Source organism: Sinohyriopsis cumingii, chromosome 9 (genome assembly GCF_028554795.1).
Source record: "Sinohyriopsis cumingii isolate HCF-2022 chromosome 9, ASM2855479v2, whole genome shotgun sequence".
Taxonomy (NCBI): Eukaryota; Metazoa; Mollusca; class Bivalvia; order Unionida; family Unionidae; genus Sinohyriopsis; species Sinohyriopsis cumingii.
Window position 1 is genome coordinate 83,475,886 of NC_142969.1, and position 23,503 is coordinate 83,499,388.

At 36.3% G+C, this 23,503-nt stretch overlaps 1 protein-coding gene across 2 annotated transcripts in view; it reads left to right on the top strand.

Annotated features, from left to right (window-relative positions):
* LOC149792143 (uncharacterized) overlaps positions 1-17,147 on the top strand; it is a 102,482-nt gene extending 85,335 nt beyond the window's left edge. For both annotated transcript variants that reach the window (XM_089969349.1, XM_089969350.1), the window contains one exon: positions 15,106-17,147. In XM_089969349.1, coding sequence (XP_089825475.1) covers positions 15,106-15,247 — 142 coding nt within the window. In that variant the 3' untranslated portion in view covers positions 15,248-17,147. The remainder of the gene's footprint in view (positions 1-15,105) is intronic.
* The last annotated feature ends 6,356 nt before the right edge of the window (positions 17,148-23,503 follow it).

Sequence of the window (23,503 nt, forward strand, 5' to 3'; positions counted from 1 at the left end):
ATCACCGGGAAGGAATCCAAAATAGAAATAACTGTTCCCGAGCCAACGCTGTCATCCGCGATCGAAATAAACACCCCAGACTACGCCGTTGATATATATAATAGTTCAATCAGAACAGTGCTAGGATGGCCTGAAACTCCACCCGAGGCGCCACCAATACCACGTCCACCTGAACCTAAAAAGTCTGATTATATCACTGACAAACAATCATATCACGGAATTTCCCTGTCATACAAAAAATCTCTGGATATTATAAAAAGTGTATCATCGGGTAGAGATTCTTTTGAAATCGACTTAGGAGACGATGATATTCGGTGGGTTTTTGATGATGCTCTTTTTCTTGAACTAAAAGATATTATTGCAATTTTTAAGTCAATTAATAAAGAACATAAAGAACAACTGATGCGACTACGGCGATTCTTCCAAGAAGATCTTTTTGACATAACAAGTTCACGCAGCGAAATTATTAAGCTGATTGAAAGATTAAATCAGCTTGCCGCAGACATGGAATAAATTAACCAGCGAATGATTCAGGTAGTAATTGATACTGGTACCAACATTACCGCTAGGCAACGATTTCTAACTGATCACTCGCTGACGGAAGCCACGTTGCCGAATTTTAAGTTTCCCGGATACAATGTGCCCGAGCTAAGAAAATCCGTCACCGACCTCATCAATAAATCCTTCGATGACATACTCGCACAACACAGAAAAACACTACCCGAACCAACTATCCTCAGACATAACAATAACACCGAAGGGCAAGGCCGGCATGTATCCCCGGGCATCGTAAACATAACCGATGTGGTCGCGGTCAGTCTTGTGTGTGATGTCATTGATGGCAGCTACAGCACAGACACGACATTATCAAATCAAGCCCAGCAAGGATTTATTCTTTATTCATTTACTCCGAAAGAACCACCTGGATTTCAGATTGTGCAAGAGCCAATCAATCAGGTCTATCTACGATGTCATAATCCATGGCTGACCGGAATAAATTTCGCGCTGACAGACCAGCGTGGGAATCCCCTTGATTTGCGAAATGAAACACTATATATTAGTCTCCAAGTGAAATCGTAAAACGATTTCCAAGTCTTAAGACTTTCAATCCTGAGGATTTCCAAGTCCTAAAAATCTTCGATTTTCGGGACTTTCAATTAATAATATTATATTATAATAATGTCCCTGAAGAAAAAATGTGATGATGATTTCATTGATGTCACTGAAAACGATGATATGACAGCAGTGATGTCACTGACAACGATGATGATAGCAGTGATGTCACTGATAACGATGATGATAACAATGATGTCACTGATAACGATGATGATAGCAGTAATGTCACCGTCAACATAAAAAATATTTTAAACAATAATATTATATTATAATAATGTCCCTGAAGAAAAAATGTGACCATGATTTCATTGATGATAGCTTTGATGTAACTGACGACGATAGCAGTGATGTAACTGACGACGATAGCAGTGATGTAATGTCAACATAAAAAATATTTCAATAAATTATTTTAAACAATAAAAATATATTGAAAATCGCGGAAGTCTTCGACTTGAAAATCGAAGATTTTCAGGATTTCCACAATTAATCAAGCAAGTATCATATAATGTATCACCGCGTGAAATGTTTCATACATGATAAGGAACTTCTTGATAAAGCTGTCAGCGGGAAAAAAGTTATCCCGGTAAAAATAATTGTTGATATATACGGTCATGACGATTTTATACTGACTGATGCACAACTGCAAGTATTGATAAAATATCATGTTGTGATCGCGCAATGCGATATACATCAAATCCTCGAGTATATACGCATATTTAGATCGTAGATTTATATCTTAAATATGTACCACCACACAGATGTTTTCGTGTATAACAAACAAGCACTCGAGGAAGCAGTCAAGGCTGCATTTGCACAAGAAGAAATTAACGTTAAATTGCTTATTGATGAATACGGAGAAGAAGCTTTCTTACTAACACAGCAACAGTTAGATAGTCTCAGACGCGAGCATATTACCGCAATAGTATGTGACAGAGATCAATTATGCACACTCCTGCATTGAACCCGACCAACTAATCACCTTGATTTCGTGATCTTGATTTTGTTGTCCCGGGACTTTGTTGTCATCTTGATAAAATCCTTGACTTTGTCACCTTGATTTCATCAAGGAAGTAAAAAAGAAAGTAATATATTTTTTTACTTTCGATTTCATTTCCAAGTACTTGATTTCATCAAGGTGACTTCCAAGTAAAATCCCTGATTTCATCAGGGTGAGGTATTTACTTCCTCGTCAGTGACTTCGTAGCTGACTTTGTCCTTGATTTCGTCATCCTTGACTTTGTCAAGGGACATACAATGTTTCAGTTTTCCAACGCGAGTATTTATTATCTTTTTTGTTTCATACTCGGCTGCCAGTGCCAACCTAATCTTTTCGATTGCACGAGATAGTGAAACAAATTCATTTACTTGTGCTTCTTCTACTGTGGCCAGCGATTTTTACAAATTGTTTTGAATTTTTTATGAATCGATATTGAGCAGGAAGAATATAACGCCCTGTGCATTTAGCTTCATATAATGATTCAAAATCAGACATGATTGTTTCAGGATTTAGTGATATCTTAAATCCTTGTTCTTCTAATTTTTTAATAGCAGCAATCACATTATTGATATTTTCGTAATTCATGTATATATATATATATATATATATATATATATATATATATATATATATATATATATATATATATATATATATATAATATTATGTATTTAAAAGAAAAAATAGACACCACATCTCCTTTGAGTCTCTAGGGTGTCTTATGACATCCTACCAAACTCAGAAGCGGAAACACGACCCCCATGTGAGCCCCTAACCTGTCAAATAACAGTCTAGAGAGCCCAGAGGGTGTGTTTGCGAGAGACGAGACATTCCCCGTATTGAACCCCTAGCTTACATGACGATATGCTAGCAAGGTTCATATAGGGACAACACACAACATGTAGTATTTACACCTGTAAAACTTCTAAATTGCCATCGCATTTTAGCAAGCTTACAGTAGTATTTTACACTATATAACTTAATTCTATATTATCCTAGGACTGTAAAGCTTCTAAATTGCCACCGCATTTTAACAAGCTTACACAGTAGTATTGTAGACATATAGTATTTACATCTGTAAAGCTTCTAAATTGCCACCGCATTTTAGCAAGCTTACAGTAGTATTGTACAGCTATATCGTAGTAACTAAGGACAGCACAGACAGATAGTAAGACGACTTATCCTAACGGAGTCATTTTTCTACACTCAACAGCGGGACAATACCATCCCGAAAATCAACACCTGGATGGACGCAAAAAGCATCCACCATGAGCGGATATGACGAGATGGTATTGATTGCTGTTGAACTTCGAAGACTCCGTCTTCTAATATGATCGTATCGTTTATAAACTGACTTGGAAGTCCAAAAATAGCTCACGCGTGACTTGTTTAAAATGTTTTTTCTTAAATATGATCATGTGGAAAATACAGATGTACCATAACCCGGAACAAGTGTAATAAAATATAGATTTTATCCGCAAGAAAAAGATAAATAGACAATTACGCCTTTGTCTACCATAAAATCATTCTTGACTTTGTTAAGGAATAAAGGGAAGTTATTTACTTCCTTGTGCACAGAGAACCGTCTGCTTGCGGTGTTACCTGTAAATAATATACCTCTGTAGTGGTAACAGACAGTTAACACCTTCTAAATTGAATTTAAGTTCTGAATTGAAAAATACGTGAACGCGGAAGTGTTATAAATAATAATTGTATACCACTAAGTCGCGCTGGATAAATTTACCCACAATGACATCTGAAGGAATATTGCACGAGGGGAGGGAACTAATTGCATGAAATATGCCTAACGGAGTTATCTCCGTTTGAAAATCCTCGGATTTTAGTGATAATGAAAAATAATTTTCTGATTATTATATTTTTTTGACAGCGCAGATTTGGTTATATTTTCTGCGACTTTTCGTACCGAGGGTACGCAAATATCAAAATACTTGCCAGCCTCGTACATCGATTGAAATATTTTTTCTTCATTCGTATCTGAGTTTATAGATACAACTTTCTTGGTGCTCTTATTGCCACATCCAGTATTACCAGCTCTTAAATTTTGGCTTTGTGTCACAGCCCTTAGATTGGATAAATTATTATTAAGTCTTTGTCCATCAATGTGATCAATTACAAGATTGTCTTTGATCTCTCCATCGAAACACTCGTGCATGAACCTATGATTAAGATACTTCTCCTAACAGTAAATCTAAGATAACCAGATTTTTCAACAACACCAACTGGTTTTTTCAATCTGCTATTTCTGACTATTTCCTCGCGAGATGCTTCGTAATTTTTAATGGTTGGATGTGGGACAAATTCTTGATTCATTTATATAAGAATATATTTGTCTAATTTATAATTTGTCTGAAAACTTATTTAAATAATCTCGCTCGGATTTCAGAGCATCTCCATTATTTTGTTTATTGTAATATCGCTCGAGTTCACGGTATCGTTTTCCTCCGCAACTTGCACATAACTTCGTTTTACCTCTGACCCCAATACCACATCGCAGGCATGGTATAGGTCCTGTGCTTCCTCGTTTGATGCTTTGTAAGTGTTCACCGCAGAATTCCTTCCTGCAGGACTTATTACAGACTGTTACAGATCCGTCGTTTAACCATTTGCAATTATTCATGTTATATGTAATATTTCTTATTTAAATATTTGTCTTAAATATAATATGGAGGAGTTTTAGAGGTTATCTGCAGTTGGCGTCGGGAGATTCGATCTTGACAGACTAACCCGGGACTTACGACGAAAATCCCTGATTGATCTATTTAATATTATCAGGAATGCCATAAAAGAATTCTGCGACGACGGCGTATCTTACGTGTGGTCGTCATTTAAAATTATCCACGACGATTCTGTCAATGTCGTTGACAAAGTCATCGATGCTACAATGAATGATGCACGAGCAAAAACAATTATTGATTATCTCACCCTTGATGAGGGTGGTCGGAAATATTTTTTCAGAATAAAATGTATTGTGCAAGCAGATTCCGATACTTGGATTATCCGTGACAAACTCGACCTTGTTCTTGCTAGCGGAAAGACCATTTTGTTAAGTAAAGACTCCAAACCAGGAATGCTGACCGGGATTGATAAACCATATTACGCTCGAGCGTATCCTGTGACCGTAGTCATTTATGGAATCTATCCAATAAAAAACCCAAAATTGATAAACTCACCCCGATGAGGACGACTTCGTCAATGACTTCGTCATCGGGGCTGAATTGTGTAGCCGAGCGAGTGATGGAACATTTTAAAAATGCGATGCGCGGAAACGGTTTGACTGCATTAAGACAGTCCAAGATAGCAGCGTGGGCTGAGCGGGTCAAACACACAGGAGCGTCAATAAACGATGTTGCCAAGCTAGAAAGCGCATTAAGATTTCCCATAACCGTAACAACGATAACAAAGGAAGTATTATACAAATCGAAATATAATCGATACGGGGCTCCAATAAATATCATTGATCATAACGCTCAGGCTTGGACTAACGCAGTTACGATATTTCCGCGGGATCGTGTTGTCAAATATTATCAGGGAAATATATTTGATGCTATCAAGCAGGTAAGCAAAACCGACCCTGTGTCGATGTGGTTGTTTAAAAGCTCCGAAGATTCCGAGTATGATCAATTTGTAAAACCCAACGGTGAATTATACCGGACGGAGTCGCTGCAACAACAAATGAAAAAACTCGCAGAGAAATATTCAGAAAACACTGAGCAGTTACTGGTTAATTGTTTTACAATTCCGAGTGTTGCCGCTCACACCGCAAGAGAAAGAAATTCATGGAGACCATCACGAAGTCAGTTTCTCTCGGATATACAATTAAGTTGTGTCGAGTATGGGCATGGCGGGCTGTGGAATACCCGGTATGACTACCGGGATATGATTTCCGTGGATATGATTGCGTGTTATCCGGGAAGCTTTCTCGGGATGGGCGAGTGTCGCGAATACTTTAAGCGATTTGGACATCCCACGAACTCGATGACACGAGTTGCTATAAACGGTCCTTTACCCGACTTTGACCTGACAGGATTTGCTCGTGTGACTTCGTTTGAATTCTCTGCGAGACTTCATCCGTGCTGTTATGTTTGGTTTGGCAGACACTTCAGTGAAAAGCGCTGGGTACCAATAGTGTTATTGCGATATATGCTTGACAGCCGAATACTGGTATCGTTGACTGCCAGTGAAGCAATCATATCATATCGACCGCAGACCTCAGTTTGGTTACCAACACCGGAGCGTATCAGTCTCGATGAAGTTATTTGCGAGCATGCACGAGAGAGTCTAAATACTCCCACGGATGTCATTATCGGTGAGGCTCCTAAAGTTTTCAAGATCAAACTTAGCAATAGTGAAAAAAAAAACAGCAAAAGATCTCGGACGAAGAATAATCGGTAAATTTACTCAAGGTGCTGCATATGATCATAAACTACATCACTCGCGACTGATTATCGATGATGCTGAATTGGATTTTATAATTGCTGTTGCCGTTGCGAGAAATATATTTTGTAATCGGGAGGACGCGCTTTGTCCGACGGGAAAAAGTTGGGCACAATTGTAAGTTATATCGACGGATAATCGCCTCAATACACACATCTAAGATCTTCGATGCTGGCTTATGTTTCTATAAATTTGCTATCAATGATAAATCGATTTCCTGACACCGCAGTTAGAGTTGCAACGGATTCATTTTATATCAATAAAAGATATTTAGAATCACTGGCTCGTTTTACAAGCAACGATGAATCATGGAGTTCGTGGAGAATAAAAGCGGAGATGTTACATGAATATTGTGAATCCGCTGATGTTACAATTAAGGATAATTATTGGAAATCAGAATTATCAGAAATGTCGAACGCACCATCTGTGTATGATCCAATCACAAGACACAAAACTGTTTATTTAAACGGACCGGGTGGGTCTGGTAAGACAACGCGAGCGATTGAATTATTTCGAAATTCAGATTTTGATTGTGCTAACACCTACACACAGGCTCGCCAGGGAGATGAAACAACGAGGAGTCAATTGTTGTACTTATCACAGCTTTTTCAAATACAGCGGCGGTGTGTGGACGTCAGATCGAATGGGAACAAAATATATTCCCGAGAAAATAATTTGGGATGAGATATGTACGGTACCGTTGGAAACGTTAAAAACATTTCTTGATTGGCTGCTAACAGCGAATACTGCAATGATAATGTGCGGCGATCAAGGTCAGCCACCTCCGTTTGTCGGCATATCCCCACATTCGTGGTTAAAAGATTTTGTTGATTATTATGAAGAAGTGACTGATGATCATAGAGCACTTGATGCAACGTTGAAGGAATTTAAAACATTAATCAGATTACAACCGAATAAAATTCAATGTGAAATTATGCGCGAGATGATTCCTGAAACTTCAATGAGCGACTTTTGGAGCGCGTGGAAACCAAACGATTTGATAGTGGCAAGTAGAAAGATAGTCAGAGACACACTTCAACAACAGCTATTTCAATTACAACAAGAAAAGTTTTCAATGCTGCCAGTGCCGTTATGTTATAGACCAGCTGATAAGCGGTTACAGAATATATATGTTGATATTCCTGGGAAAACAGAGAAACGGAATTTAGTACTGAATGATATTGTGTTAGAATAATCACTGCGCGAGCTATTAATGCTGTCAAAGATGCACTAAAAATGAATAAATCCCCGTGGACGCTGGGATACGCAATGACAATTCATTCGTCTCAAGGACTAACTATCAGTGATACAACTGTATGGATTGTTGATGATCGAATCGAATGGTCAAACTTGGTCTACTTGGCTGTGTCCAGAGTCAGAAGAATATCTAAACTGCGAAAGAATTGTCTTGGAAGATTCAATAGCTGATAAAATTAATAATGAAAACAACAGCGACATAATAAAAAAAAAAAAAAAACTCGCTGGTTACAAACAAAGTGACAAAAAAAAATAATCGCGATTTCGACCTCGACGATGACTTCGTTGTTGCACTGAAACAACAGCAGAATAATCACTGCGCGAGCTGTAATTGTATAATGCTATGGCAGTATTCGAGTAATAATCCAAGACAATTCACCGTAGATAGAAAAGATAACAGTCGCGGTCATGCACGTGATAATGTGATGTTGACATGTCTTGAGTGCAATCGACGTTGGGGTGCTGGCACCCTTGACGCCAGTTAAGTGATCGGGGTGGTAATTGTATGTCCTCGGGAATTACTTGTAATTGCTCACGTGTGAATCCACGTTGAGGAGCAGTTGAATCCAACCTATAGATTACTGGTCTGCCAGTGGATCTTGTTATGTTAGATATCTTGTGTGTGGTAACACTCCAAATGGGATCAGTCGCTCTTCGTTTACCGCCTTCAAGTTCACCTGGTTCATATAAATATCTTACAGTGACATTACCCAGTACTGGTTGTGCTGAAGAATCACGTCGTACGGGTAATTGTTTTTTTTGTGATCGCGATGGCAGGTTTCATGTTGGTTGTTCGAGTAATTTCATTATTTAGCGCAGCTATCACGCTTGGTAATCTTGCAACCCATTCGCGCGATCTCGTATCCTGAATGAATTCCTTCGCGTATTGATATCCAAATAACCGCTCAGTAAGTATTCGATTGAATCGCTCAACAAATGCCTGATCACGGTGAATTTCAGTATGCCCTCGTCTGATGGTGACGTTATGTTGCTTCATCAACGATGATACTACACCTTGAAATTCTTTGCCAGGATCAACTTGTAATAAATTTGGCCATCGTAGAGGTCCTCGTTGATAAATTCGTTCAAACGCAGAAGCAACCTCGGATGCTGTTTTAGTTGTTAAAGGCTCAGCATCTTTGTATCTACTTGCAACAGCAACTACAGTTAACGCGTACTTGTATGTGTTTTGACGTTTCCGGATTTTAATAGTATTGTGTGGCAGAAATAATATATCAGCCTGATGAACTTCATTTGGAACACTAACATTGAAATGCGCAAAGTGAATTTGTTTCAGACGCGGCAGATAAATTTGCCATATTGCTTGTCGGGATAACCAATTTTTAGCAGTAACTCTCGTAACTTTTGCTGCTTCAGCGAGTTTACTAATTGCTGCGCTACCTCTCCAATATCCTTTTGGGGAATAATAAATCGACTAAATTATATACCAGCACCTAATTTACCTTTCATTGCGGATTTTATCAACCAGCTAGCTAACTTTTCTTTGAAAGACTTATCAGTGATGGCATTTAGCGCGTGAATTAATTTCACATCCGCGAGATGGCGCTGTTGCAAATCCTTACTTCGGTAAGCTACATCATGCGCATGACATGCGCTATCGATAGCATTTATCGGATACTCACCTGGATTGGGCTGATCTAAGGCATCAAGTCTGATATCAAGTCGGGTTCCAGGACCACAGTAATTATATCCTGGAAGATGTTTTTCTCCTGGGTATTTCGCCCACGGAGTTCCGGGTAACTTTGTTAACTTAGCTGCGATATCACCGCCTCGCTTTTTTTTTCGAAATAAATTTGAACTTTTTTGTACCGCATCGTTCACACTTGCCTGTAAGCGCTTGTCGATTATCTTTTGTTGTAATCGTTGTTATGTCCGCAGTTGGGGTACGTGTTCTACATTTCACACAATATAAATCCATATTATTTTATGATATATCTAATGGAGATCACTGACTTTTCTGCTACAAAAAGACGAGAGCCAATCAAACATAACCCAGTGCTACCAAATTATGTCCGAATGATTATTATAGGCCCATCTGGGTCGGGTAAGACGCAGTTGTTACTTAATTTAATAATGAAGTGGATGAAGTGGGATAAGTTGCATTTGGTATCTCCATCTGTGGACGATCAGCGATGCTACAACGTGTTAGAAGATTTTAATGAGAATGCAACGGCGATAAATGACGGTGATGATATTATTGAATTTATTACTGACAAAGCTGAGTCGCCGGGTATCGATGATATCGATGGGAGCATCAATAATTTAGTCGTGTACGACGATGTGATGCTGGACAAACAAACAAACCCTGCCATGATATTTTCACGCGGCAGACATAAAAACGTGGATGTGATTTATGTAACTCAACGATATACACAAATTCCGAAAGTGATCAGAGATAACTGTAACATTCTTGCGCTGTTCAACGGCGTTGACATACACACATTACGAAATATACATCAGACTTGGTGCAGCGGCGACATGGACATAAATAAATTCAGAAATTTCTTTAGTCGTGCTCAGGCAAAACCACACGGATTTGTAACAATAAATTTACATGATCCTCGAACACGATATCGAGTTGGGTTAGATACAATTTTTAACTAGACAGCACGGCGACGACAAGCAAACTCTGCCAGGGACTTTCACAGAAACACTAGTGTTGAAATGCTAGCATTTCAGCAGCAGAGAAAGTGACGACGCCACCGAGTGTTTTCGCGAGATACCCCTGTGCTAACATAAATAGTTGTATAGGTAGATATTTTCATGAGATAACACTTCAAGTCAGCAGAGAAACCTATTTTGTCATGTGTTTCTGACTAGAAGGGTTTATTTTGTGAAAAACAATATCTCTATCTAGAAGGCTCTGTTAAGCGAAATACTTTGTGGGATTCACTTTCTCTGCTGCTCAAACAAATGAAACATAGCAACTTTACATGGCTATTTCTACAGGAATGAAACCTTTAAATTTATTATGTTTCAACTGGTGTATTTCAGATTGTTGCAGATGCTAGAAAATATTTTATATTGACCTAGGAATCGATGGGCCATGCTGTTCTTTGCCAGGTTATTGTACATATATGACCGGCTTGACTAGAACATATCTTTGGACAGGAGCAATGTTGAACATGGCTGATGATGAATAATAGCTAAGGCTGGCCAGACCTAATACGATGTCCAGTCGGTGATCTTACATCTTACATCTTACGGCGGTTCGACAAAATTAGAAACTGCCAAAAATCTATCATGAAAAGTTTTTTCTCTTCACTTTAATGACAGTTAATGTGTTATTGCTTCAAGACGTCCACAGTTATAGTGGTGTAAAGACTACTCCGAAATAATACCCACTTTCCAATGATTGTTAGCTTCAAACCTATCCTTGAATTCAGAAAACGTGTAAACGAAGATCATCTAACTATAGTATAATCATTTGATCCTCTTTACGGCAAATATTTTAAGCACATGTGATGTCTGAAAGATAATATTATATGCAAATACCAGTTCCTTTACCGCCCTCGATACTGAAAATGACTATATGTACAACAACAATACACTGTGTATGCAAAATATAATGCTGAATCGAAATATTTACCATATCCTACCTCCATTGGTATCATAAAAGTTAGTATAAAGTAGTTCTCTTTCACTTCGGTCAGCGATGACGTAAACCGATACTAAATAACACAGGGGTGGGGAGAAATAAGTTTTAACTACCCTTCACATCTGCAAATTATCGCAAATTATTTACCAAGCATAGTCTTAAACTACGTAGGTAGAAGTTGCACGATACAGTAAGTTCTGGAAACCTGCTCACATAATATTAATTACTACAAGTACTTTCTTTTCTCAGGATGAATACACATTGTACATTTCTTGTACTAACGTACATATCACTCTCAAAATAAACCCCACTCATGCAGATTATGTATTTATTTAAAACATTATGTAAGAAATGTAAATTCGAAACTATGCGTGCCACACTACCTAAAGTGACCCAGTTCAAAAATATATGTTATTATATAAGTGGGATGTTAAGGATAAAATAATGTTAGAAGCTATTTTTATATACGAGCGAACAAGCTGCTAATTGAATCAAAATTTGAATTATTATGCAGAAAAAGTTCTATATCATGTTGCTTATACTAAATTTATTTAGGAATAGTTATCAATGTTTATAATTAAAAGTTTTATAACAATATACCATGTTCGTTGATTTCTTTAATCATGATCTCCATAGAATCGAAGTCAAAAATCGTGGCAACCTCGTTAATTCAGCCAAAAAGCACGCAATCAATTGACACATTTTCACAAATAAGTATTTATATATCTATATCTTGACGGTAAATCACATTCCGATGAAAAAGTAATCATTTAAATATATTCGATCCTATGAAACAAACATATCGTTTTATTCCCCATCATAAGCGATTTAAAATGTAAAATATGAACAGGCATGAATCTTATGCCTACTTTCGAGATCTATTTCAATTTGGTTTAATTGTTTGTTAGAAAACATTAGTTCATTACAGACGTTATTGTTTGAAATTTAAACAACATCATCCTCGTTATAAAACCTTCACGAATTACTTCTAATGAAACTAAATTGCAAATATGATGCCAAACATCTAGTTGAGAATTTTAATATAGAATATTTATACGTTTTTGTCTCAAATGTGTCAAATATGTTGATTATAATTCTTGCTAATTGTATTATGTTATGTATAGTGTAATTAATGTTAAGTATAACGACACACAAATATAAGAATGCCTCTGCGATGTAACAAAGATAGCTACATAATTTGCATAGTTTATATTTGCTGGTAAAAGCTATACTTCCGCTTTGGTTCTACATGTGGGCAGTTTTGCATTTATTACTTTAAGACAAAGTAAAATTAGTTATTAATAGTTATGATAATCTAATATGTTCCTCTAGTAGGTAGTAATACATGGTCTGGGTAAAACAAGCGGATAAAATGTAATGTCACATCAAGTTTAAAAGCAGCTATGATCAAGGTTGATACCCACCATAAGATAGCCAAACTGCATATATATATATATAGAAAAAGTGCATGCTATTGTTTATTAAAATTATTAAAATATGTCTTATGTTGTAATATATATATATATGTATATGTTGTAATATATATATATATATATATATATATATATATATATATATATATATATATATATATATATATATATATATATATATGCGTGTATATGCTGTGTGGTCTTTTTTCTACGAGAAATTTAAAAAATGTATTGAGAGGAAGTACAGTAGTTATAACGCTAGTATTTTTATACAAATTAGGAATCCCCCACCCTCAGGGGCAGATGAGGGTTTAAAACTAACATAAATGATATAAACGTAGGCAAACACATATATATATGAGATAGAAGTAATATGTTGCCTAGCAATCCCTAACATATTCCATTAAACACGATATTGTTTATTATCCTCCTTACAGCGAATGTTGTCAGCGTTGGAAATCATCTACTTAAAATACCGTCACCTTTAAATCCTTTTACACGTACGCCCGTAGCACATTGTACTACACACATACACACACAAAAACACACACGCACACACACACACATACACACGCACACAAACACATACATATATATCTATAAATTGAAGATTAGCCTTGCTACTTCACAAGCCTATGACAACCACAATTTCTATTTGAAACCAGAAACATAATCAAGACGATAGCTATATGAATCTTCTGTTGAAGAATATTTCCCGTCTAATAACTTCAACGGTCGACGGACAGCATACCAAAAACCTAGTTTAAAAGGACTAAACCGACTGAGTCTTGAACTGATCCCTAACAGCAAAGAACGGCAAGTCATCCAGCACATTCTAATCATTGCCTGTCTCAAAATAATATGACCTATGCATATTCTTCAGAAGGTGATGAAATCATTCGTAATCCTTTTGATTTTCAGAGTAACAGGCAGACAATTTAAGTTGATGAATGCATAAGTAATAGATATTTTGCTGGAAATATATATATATATATATATATATATATATATATATATATATATATATATATATATATATATATCGTTTGAAGCGACGTATAAGGTTAAACGATGTATAAGTTAGGTTAATTGGTAAGTGATAAACCAGTATGCAAATATTGAAAACCTCTGCGTGTGAAGTTCAGAAGCTATTATTATCCGGTATAGTACCATTCTGGCTAATTTTGCAGAATAATCAGTTTATAATGCCCTTACTGCATTCAGGGCTGTCATCTAATCTAATCTGTATAAACAGTTGGGTTTGAGTTATATATATATATATATATAAACAGCGTACAAACCCAAAAGGAATTTTAAACGTTTGGAGCTTCTTTTCCTTCAACATTATGTAACATAAAGATGACTTTCATTATGTTGAGTAGACACAAATACGTATTTCACTTAGGATGATATATTTTACTCGGGAAGTGGAATGATGTTGCATTGTCATAGGCTTGACCACTATTAATAATACAATGTTTTCCACATATTTCCTCACAACCTAATGAAAAATAGTATCCATCATTAAACAGTGAGAGAGGGAATGTGGGACGGAGGGATAGAGTTGGATACTTTGTCACATAATTCATGAATGCTTGTAATTTACTCAATATAAAGCCAGTTTTTCTTATCCAGCTTACTGGGACAGCACACCAAGAGCTAATTACGTGTTTCATCTACAAAGCCATGTGCAAATTATGCAGGTTGAGACCGTTAGATTTTGAACAGTTTTAGCAAATAAATATACAAAAAGCATAAACAGAAAGAAAGATTTTAATTATAGTTGCATGTTGTTCATACAAGAAAATAAAGTAGACAATTCTCAAACAGTGTAGGTCTTGAGAGACTGCATCAAAACATAAATGTTCATATGTTAAATACATATGTTTATTTTGGTGGTTTGCAGTCATAATATTTTTATATGCCAAGAAAACGTAAAATGTAAGAAATAAAGCTTCACACATTACTCTGGGAAGGCACCCAGCAGCTCACAGAAAGCTAACAAATTGATATGTGTGCTGAGAACTTATGAAATTATAAGGAGTTCAAACGGTTATAAAACGTTGTCAAGCCCTTTTCAAATAAGTGGTACTATTGAAGAAAAGAAAACGTTAAACGGTTTAAGAGTCTTTGTTTGAACAATAGATCTCCGATTTTAAACAAATATTAATGTCAAGTTCAATTGCGAAATGCATTACACTTCAATACAATGTTTTCTTTAATTCCAGACAGGCTTGGAGACACAATACAGATCCATCGAAGAAGGGGCGTAATACAATGCAGCATGTGGATGATGTAGATTCTTATCAAACGCTTGATCTTAGGAATATAGATACTAGAGACGTATATGATACGTTGAGACCTAACTAACCTAACATAAAATAATTACATTTGTGAACAATACCTAAAATATTAGGCAAATATTGAATACGCTTGTTTTGATTTAGGAACTATTATTTATTTCCCTTAAATAAAGTAGTGCATATGACAGTGAACATTCGAATAAAATAAACTGTGATATCTGTCATCTACATGTTCTTTTTGCAATATATGGTATCCACCTCCACCTGACTTGTGTCTTTCTCACTATTTAATTCATCAGTAATTGTTAATTTGACCAAACTTGCATGTTTCTTTAAAACAGAATCTGTCCTGGTAAGAATGTGTGTTATTGAAAACTTATGTATCAACAATTATCAGTTTCTCTTATTAGGTGAACTATTGGTTTCTAGCTAGCACACGTCAATAAAGAATAATTGTTAATTGAGAAGTATATGTCTATTCCTAGAATGGCAAATACTTTTCAAATGCCATGCGAACCTATTTTGTTTAATTATATTTTATTTTTAAAGTTATGCAAACGTGGTAAGCTACAAATACTCACAAAAGTAGATAAACCCTGTACCAGTGGTTCAAAAAATATGACAAGCGTCAGACGAAAACATAAAATAAACAACAACAAATGACGTGTGTTGATAGTTAAGATAAAACTTCGTCAAAGGAAAACTGCAGAGCGATAACAAAAGCAAATAAAAATGTTACCAAACCTCGGAAGGAACTGTATCTAGTACGCTAAGCATCTACATAAACTATCAAGTGATCCATACACAGTCTGAGAAGAATAGTATTAATAATTACTGTTAGATTTAGAATCAAACTAAGAATTAGTTAAAACATCGGGAGGGCCTTCTGTTAAAGCTATGTACAACATTTTCCCCTTGAACTAAGCATTGGGTGCATGCGTGTTCTTAAGTCGTACAAGACAAGAAATGTTTACTTTGGCTCATGGACTCATTGGCTTGTTACTTAGGAGTCAATACATTTTAAAAGGTTGGACAAATATGGATCTGAAGGAACTGGTGTACACTTCAAATATGGCCTTTAATTGATCTAAAGCCCCCTGACTTCAAGAAAAAATGGACGCAGCCATTACGAAAACTCTGAGCCTAATTTTATCTAGCCATCCCCAAATACTGCTTCTGTTGCTATTTACTGATAGCTTACGTGCATTCAGATATACCATTAATCCCAATTTATAGGTTTAACTTGTCCGTGTTCTAGAATATTTTCGAAAACTATAACACAAGAACAACAAAGCTAACGTCAGCCATAATCAATTGTTAACTTTACTTCAATGAATCGATGAAAGAATTTCTGAATGGTTTTCAAGTGGTCTTTTCATGTGTTGTCGTGGATGATTCCGGCATCGATGTTCGTGTCACAGTTATTTAGACCGGATGTAAACATATTCATTAAACGCTGGAGTTACAAATGCCGAAATTAATTTTGTTCTTTCCGTGAGTGGAATTCGCAACAATCCTTACAAAAGGTAATAATTAATGAAAGAGGATGCATATTCAAATGTTACAATGCAGTCATCGATTCGTGACATTGGGAATAAATCTGTTTGATTGACTTTGTTAATGTTTGAATGACATGTGCAACTGAGGTACTTATTATCTAGTTTAGGCACTTCCATTGGCGATCAAATAATGAATTTCGTGTCACAAACATTCCTGTTGGAGATTATTCATCCGGTAAGGCTGCTGTTTGGCAGGTGTAGAATCTACATTATTCAACTTCAAGGTAGAATTTAGTTGTTCTTGTTCAAACATCTGGGAGAAAATACTCATATTCACAGAATAACAAGTTTGTTCAGTCTTTCCTTGGGTATTTAGATGAGAATTCTTCTGGTCTAGATTTTTCAATATCTCTGAATTCCGAAGATTGTTTGCAATAGATTAAGTACCGCCTGATTGTACGCCATCTTATAAACCGGCACTACGTAGGACAGGTACAATTTCATTGATTTAATGACATTAGTGATATGTCTATCAATAAACTATTTTCACATATTGATATTTTGAAGTTGTTTATATTTCGTCCTCCCAAGAGTGTTACAACATTATTTCAGTCACTTACATTCTTTTATATTGTATATGAACCATAATACCAACCCTGGAGAGATTTTTGAGACATGGGCAAGAGAACAAGAACGCTATCGTCAGGCTGAAAACTCCTTTGCATTGCATTTCTGTTATCCCTTAATTTATTTTTTTGTCTGAGCAAATTGAAGATTAGCCTTGCTACTTCACAAGCCTATGACAACCACAATTGCTATTTGAAATCAGAAACATAATCAAGACGATAGCTATATGAATTTTCTGTTGAAGAATATTTCCCGTCTAATAACTTCTACGGTCGACGGACAGTATACCAAAAACCTAGTTCAAAATGACTAAACCGACTGAGTCTTGAACTGATCCCTAACAGCAAAGAACGGCAAGACAACCAGAAAGTTCCAATCATTGCCTGTCTCAAAGCAATATGACCTATGCATATTCTTCAGAAGGTGATGCAATCATTCTTAATCCTTTTGATTTTCAGAGTAATAGACAGACAATTTAAGTTGATGAACGCATAAGTGATACATATTTTGCTGGAAATATCGAGATAGAAAATTTGACTTTTGATCAGATTGGACATTTTTAGGAACGATACAAGTGTGGACATATATCAACGTTTGATTCCTGGTATTAGTTTTAATATTCATCAAATAAATTGCGCCTGTGGACGCGCGCGTTAAAACAAACTATTGGTTGTATAACATAGTCTTTGGTAAGGGACTGTCTACCATTATTTGTGAAGTGCAGGAATAGTCTGCAGATGATCCTTAGGTATCATCTGATTTGTTTTTCTTAAAGTTTAAAAAGCGTGACAAGATTTACATAATTTAGAAATATCACTTTTAATTCTTGGTCTAGAAAATATAATTTAAGATATTGTCACCACCCAAGAGAGTGTTATGGGCGAGACAAAACATTTTTTGTTTGTATGACGTATTAGCAACAACTGCACATTTCACGACCACTCATCACCAGTTCTTACCTCATGTTGTCTACAATTTAGCATAAGGACCCCATTTTTGAGAAAAAGTAACATGTACTTTTGTGACTTCAGTTTCGCTAATAGCTTTCTAAAACAAATTGATTATCTCGAGATCATTCATGTTCGACAGCAGGTGATTGTTGATTTTTACCTGTATTGAGCAAAGAGAACAGTAGAAGAAAGATGATCAGCCTGAGCAATACCTCTTGATTCATTAATGCTAGGAGGAATAGTTGCATCATTCAAAATCTGGTTAATAAAACATGTCATCATATGGAACAGTGCGTTGATAATACCATACGCAAGAGCTCTCTTTGTCGTCGCCCTAGAAATTGGATAAGCAGGGTATAAATTAACGATTTCATTTACCATGGGAACAACGTTTAAAGCCAAATAATTCTTGTAAAATAGAACTTGACTAAAAAAAAAATTATTTTCTTATGTTACGTGTTTAGGCTCGAGAAAACAGTAATACAAAAAAGAGTGAAAACGGCAAGCTTTGAAAATTATAACACATAATTTATTTCCCATGAAAAATACTGTAAAAGTGAGAGAAAAAATCTGATAACTTGCGGTTTCCAGAAACAAATCCAATAATAATACAAGAATAATCCACGAATAAAATTTTTAAAGTCCTAATGAAATGTTCTAATGATTCGAAGTTCGAGTCCCGACGAAGAATCAAATATGGAAGGCGATAACATATGCTGTAGCCTGTAATGTGCTGACGTTTATAGTTCCTTGTAGAAACATAATAATTAATCATCCGGTCTTGGAAATCCAAATGAAATGTTCAGGAAAAGTCCGTCTTCAAGAGTTCTATATGAATACAATACTATTTCCAGAGAAACGAATTTATCTTCTAGGGTCCAAAAAACCTGAAGAAAAATTAAGATATAACTAAAAGATTCCAACTTCAATTCTGGTCACAACATAAGAAAACAATTTGACATCAATCGTTTAAATTCCCGGACGCTGAGACCTCTCTCTAAACATCACTATTAATACTAAGTATTTCGCAATTTCGGAAATGCCTAATTGCGAAATAGAGGATGACGTGATCATGTCAACATTTTAAAGTCACATAGCTCCTGTATGTCCTTGATAAGACCCAATCATTTTATTCCGAGAAAATGTTATTCAATTGACCCTCAATTAAGGCCAGGAACTATGTCAAAAATAGAAACAAATGTTCTATTATTAGGTATGTAAGTAAAAACTCAGGTCAAACTGTATTTTCTGCAAAATATCATATTCCTAGTAAACAAAATTACATTACATTGACATGTAAAGAAAATAAAAAGATTCAGTAATAAGGAATATACAACCATTCGACCTGAATGGTTCACAATTGTCCATAATAAAATCAGATTGGGGATCGCTGGACTCAACAAATGTATTGCTTTCAATACGTAAACATAACTTTAACTTTTACGAAATAGGAATATTTAGAATAACTTTATTTTTATGGTGTTTTTTTGCAATCTGTTGCTATCCTTTACAATATCTCCCTTTGTTCTTGGATTAAGTGCACGTATGAACTGATAAAGATTTCTGATCAGTATTATTAGAAGTTTGATTGCTAAACATTATGCCAGATTGCGATTATGAAATTCTTATATGAGACTGAGATGAAGTTTTACGAAAAACATAAATTGCATATCCCTTTCAACTGTTTCTGCTTTTGCGTGGTGAGATCACTCTATGATCAAACATTGCTGTAGAATGCGACCAATTTGGGTCAGAGATCGATCATAACTCGCTCCGCATTTCATCACCAACAATATCTGCGTTTACAGATGTTCGAACGCTCTTTGTGCAAAAGTATCTTGAAATCGTTCCACAATAGTCTGAGAGTAATGTACATGAACATAACCAAGATTTAAACCTTCACATAATATTTCACCAATTAGTCAGGGAGGGCTCCAAGAAAATCTTTAGCTTGGTCCACTCATTATAACCCGTGCCATGTTAATGGTTCGTGTTATAAATGTATTTAACAGCGTCTGAGACGCTTGCTGCATCTTTAGACGTCAGCTACTCCGGTTCATTGTAACTGCTTGCAATATCGACAATATCTAGTGCTTACTTGCACATTCACAAACGACCGTTTCTGTTATGTACCTGATCATGTTATAGAAACAGAAGATTAGCTTTATGCAATTTGTTAAAGGTTTTTACATCAAGCCACCCTCGGGATGTCTTACATGTCATGGGTCGGTAAAGTTATTACTCTAATGATAGTCGAGCAAACTAATGTGTGACATTTGCGGCGATTCCATAGGAGCTCCACCTTTTAAATAAGCATGTGAACACGGACGTTATCATAAATGTAAACCCCCGATCTAAACACTGGTTCCATGAATTGTAGTTTTACCATTTCTTCTTTGCGCTCAAGCTGGTTTGCAAAACATGTTTCTCATTATGGTGTAAAACCAATGATATTGAACATTGCCTGGACGAGAAAATATTCAACCGTTTTTGTTGTTGTCGTCATTGCTTTATCGCGCAGGCAAAAGCTACGCTACCCAGGTACGGTGAAATGTTTCCAAACTGAGTTAGGGAGTTAGTTATATTGTGTGGCAATGTCGCGCATGATTTAGCAACGTTTAATTTGACCTGGTGTGCCGCAGGATACTCATGGAAGCATGTTCCAAATATCCATGAGCCATCATTTATTTAACCGGAGAGTCCTGTCGCTTCGGTATTAACGGAAGCGTTAGACACAAACATGTCAGACACAAAGGTGTCCGACAAACGATTTTTCAATCATGATAAGCATATAAAATATAAAAACCTACCAGCGATGCCATCGCAGATCCCGCTCGGTCAAATGGAACGTTTACGTTAGTAGATGGGTACACATACAGCGTAAATACATGTTACAATAACAACAATTTTCATTGGAAGACCTCACATTTGAGTATGAATAAACATTTACACCGCTGACCAAACCCGCGGGTGAAACTGCTGCACAAATGAAGAAAATCACAGAAAGTACAGACGCAATGAACAGATGAGTAGATGGTTCCTTTTAATCAAGACAGCCACTTGTGTCAAAAATATTCACATGGCCCCTTTTTGCAAACGCGAAGACCGTGTGCAAGATGACATTTTAGGCAGACCCATTTATTGATTTTAGATGTCAGAGCGTTAATTGAAAACCTTCCATTGCCACCACCATCGATTTGCCAGTCAATGATGAACACACCACGTCAATAGTTTAATGAACGAGGTCGCCAGTGGCTCGTAGGAATGAATCCCAACTTGAATTTGAATAATCAGCCGCAATAGAACATGGACCTTGACATAGACCTTAACGCTAGCTTAAATCTGAAGTTTGTAGAAAACTCATGTACCCTCCCCGTCAAACGAGTTTCGAAGTAAAGTGTTACGTCAGTTGAAGAAAGGGGAATTTTGTGGGTTGTGTGACGATCTCGTGCAACGGCTGCGAACAAGGAAGTCATCAACGAAGCCACAGAGGCCCCATCGATTTGTCAGCAGTTACTCACAATGACGTCATGGATGTTTCCTGCGTTGATACATGAACCTGGCCTGAAAACGTTAATGAAATTCCCTCAGACAAACAAATCTTGCCTTCTTGCCCTAACGTGTCCTGATACCACATTGTCAGCATTACTTTGACCATTCAGATCAATTTAACCAGCAATACTATCAGATGAGGTTACGAAACAGAGTCTCGGCCATGCCTGCGTCGCAGACCTACATACTGTTAGGATTTTCACCAACTGTGGAATCAGGTGATTTGCTATCCAGTACTACCGCTTCTTCTGTGCATGTCCAAAATTACAATTCCTGGATGACACAATCACGTTTTACTCATGGTAGACCAGGACGGGTATATGATCGATACGGGATACTACTGAATATTAATACAGGCCCAATGTTTAGATATAATGCTTGTCGTACGTATTAGTAATCCGAACACGCTCTAACCACTAGGCCACCGGAGCGGTCGTACTAGTATGATGGCAAAGCATGTTATTAAAGCTGAAAAAAGTTTACGCGGTATATTTCCGAACTGAAATTAGCAATGCTGACCAGCAATTATTTACAGGCGAACCAAAAGGCGATTCTGGCTTCGCTAAACAAGTTCCAACGTGAGTCGCTGATAGCATCTATAACGTAATCAGCTTTGCTGAGCATACGAATCCGTTTGCGAGTGTAATGGAGCGCTCCGGCGAAGATTCGCTGAAAATAGTGTTATTACTGTTTTTGATCCATGGCTGTTCAATATATCATTCCAGTATGAATTTTATCAATCTATGCCTGTCACAATTTTTCATCCATGTACAAATGTTCCAATGTTACATAAATCTATTTTTGTCCCAATTTTAAGATCAATTTATGAGTGTACCAATTTTTCATAAGTCCATGACTGTCCAATATATCAGTCCATTATGAAATTTATCAGCATATGTCTGTCCCAATATTGTATCCATGTATGAATGTCCCAAGTTTACAAAAATCTGTCTTTCCCAAGTTTTTATTAATGTATGACTGTCTCAGTTTTTATCAAAATCTGACTGGTACAAGTTTTCATCAATCCACGATTGTCCCAATTTTCAGCAATCTATGCTTCTACCAATTTTTCGTCCATCTATGACGGTTAAATATGTCAGTTCAGTGTACATTTATCAATATATGACTGTCCCAATTTTTTGTTCTCCTATCTGTGTCTCAATTTTGTATCAATCTATCGCTGTCTTAATATTTCATCAATCAATGACTTTTCCATTTTTTCTTCATTCTATAACTGTGCCAATTTTTCATCAAGCTATGACTGTCCTCAATTTTCATCAAACTGTAACCTTCCAATATTTCAATCCGTTTAAATTTATAAATCTAGGACTGTCCTAATTTTTCATCATTCTATGATTGTCCAAACTTTTCGTCAATCTATGACTGTCCCACATTTTCATCAATCTATGACTGCATCAGTTTTTCAGTCTATGCCTGTTCAATATGTCAGTTCAGTGCGAATGTATAAATCTATGACTGTCCCAATTTTTCATTTACCTATCAGTGCCACAATTGTTTATCAGTCTATAGTTGTCATAATTTTCATCCATCTATGACGTTCCCAATTTGTCTGCAATCTATGACTGACCCAATTTTTGGTCAGTCTATGACTATCCCCATTTTGAATCAATCTCTGACTGTCCAAGATTTTAGACCAGTATGAATGTATCAACCTGGACTGTCCCAATCTTTGCT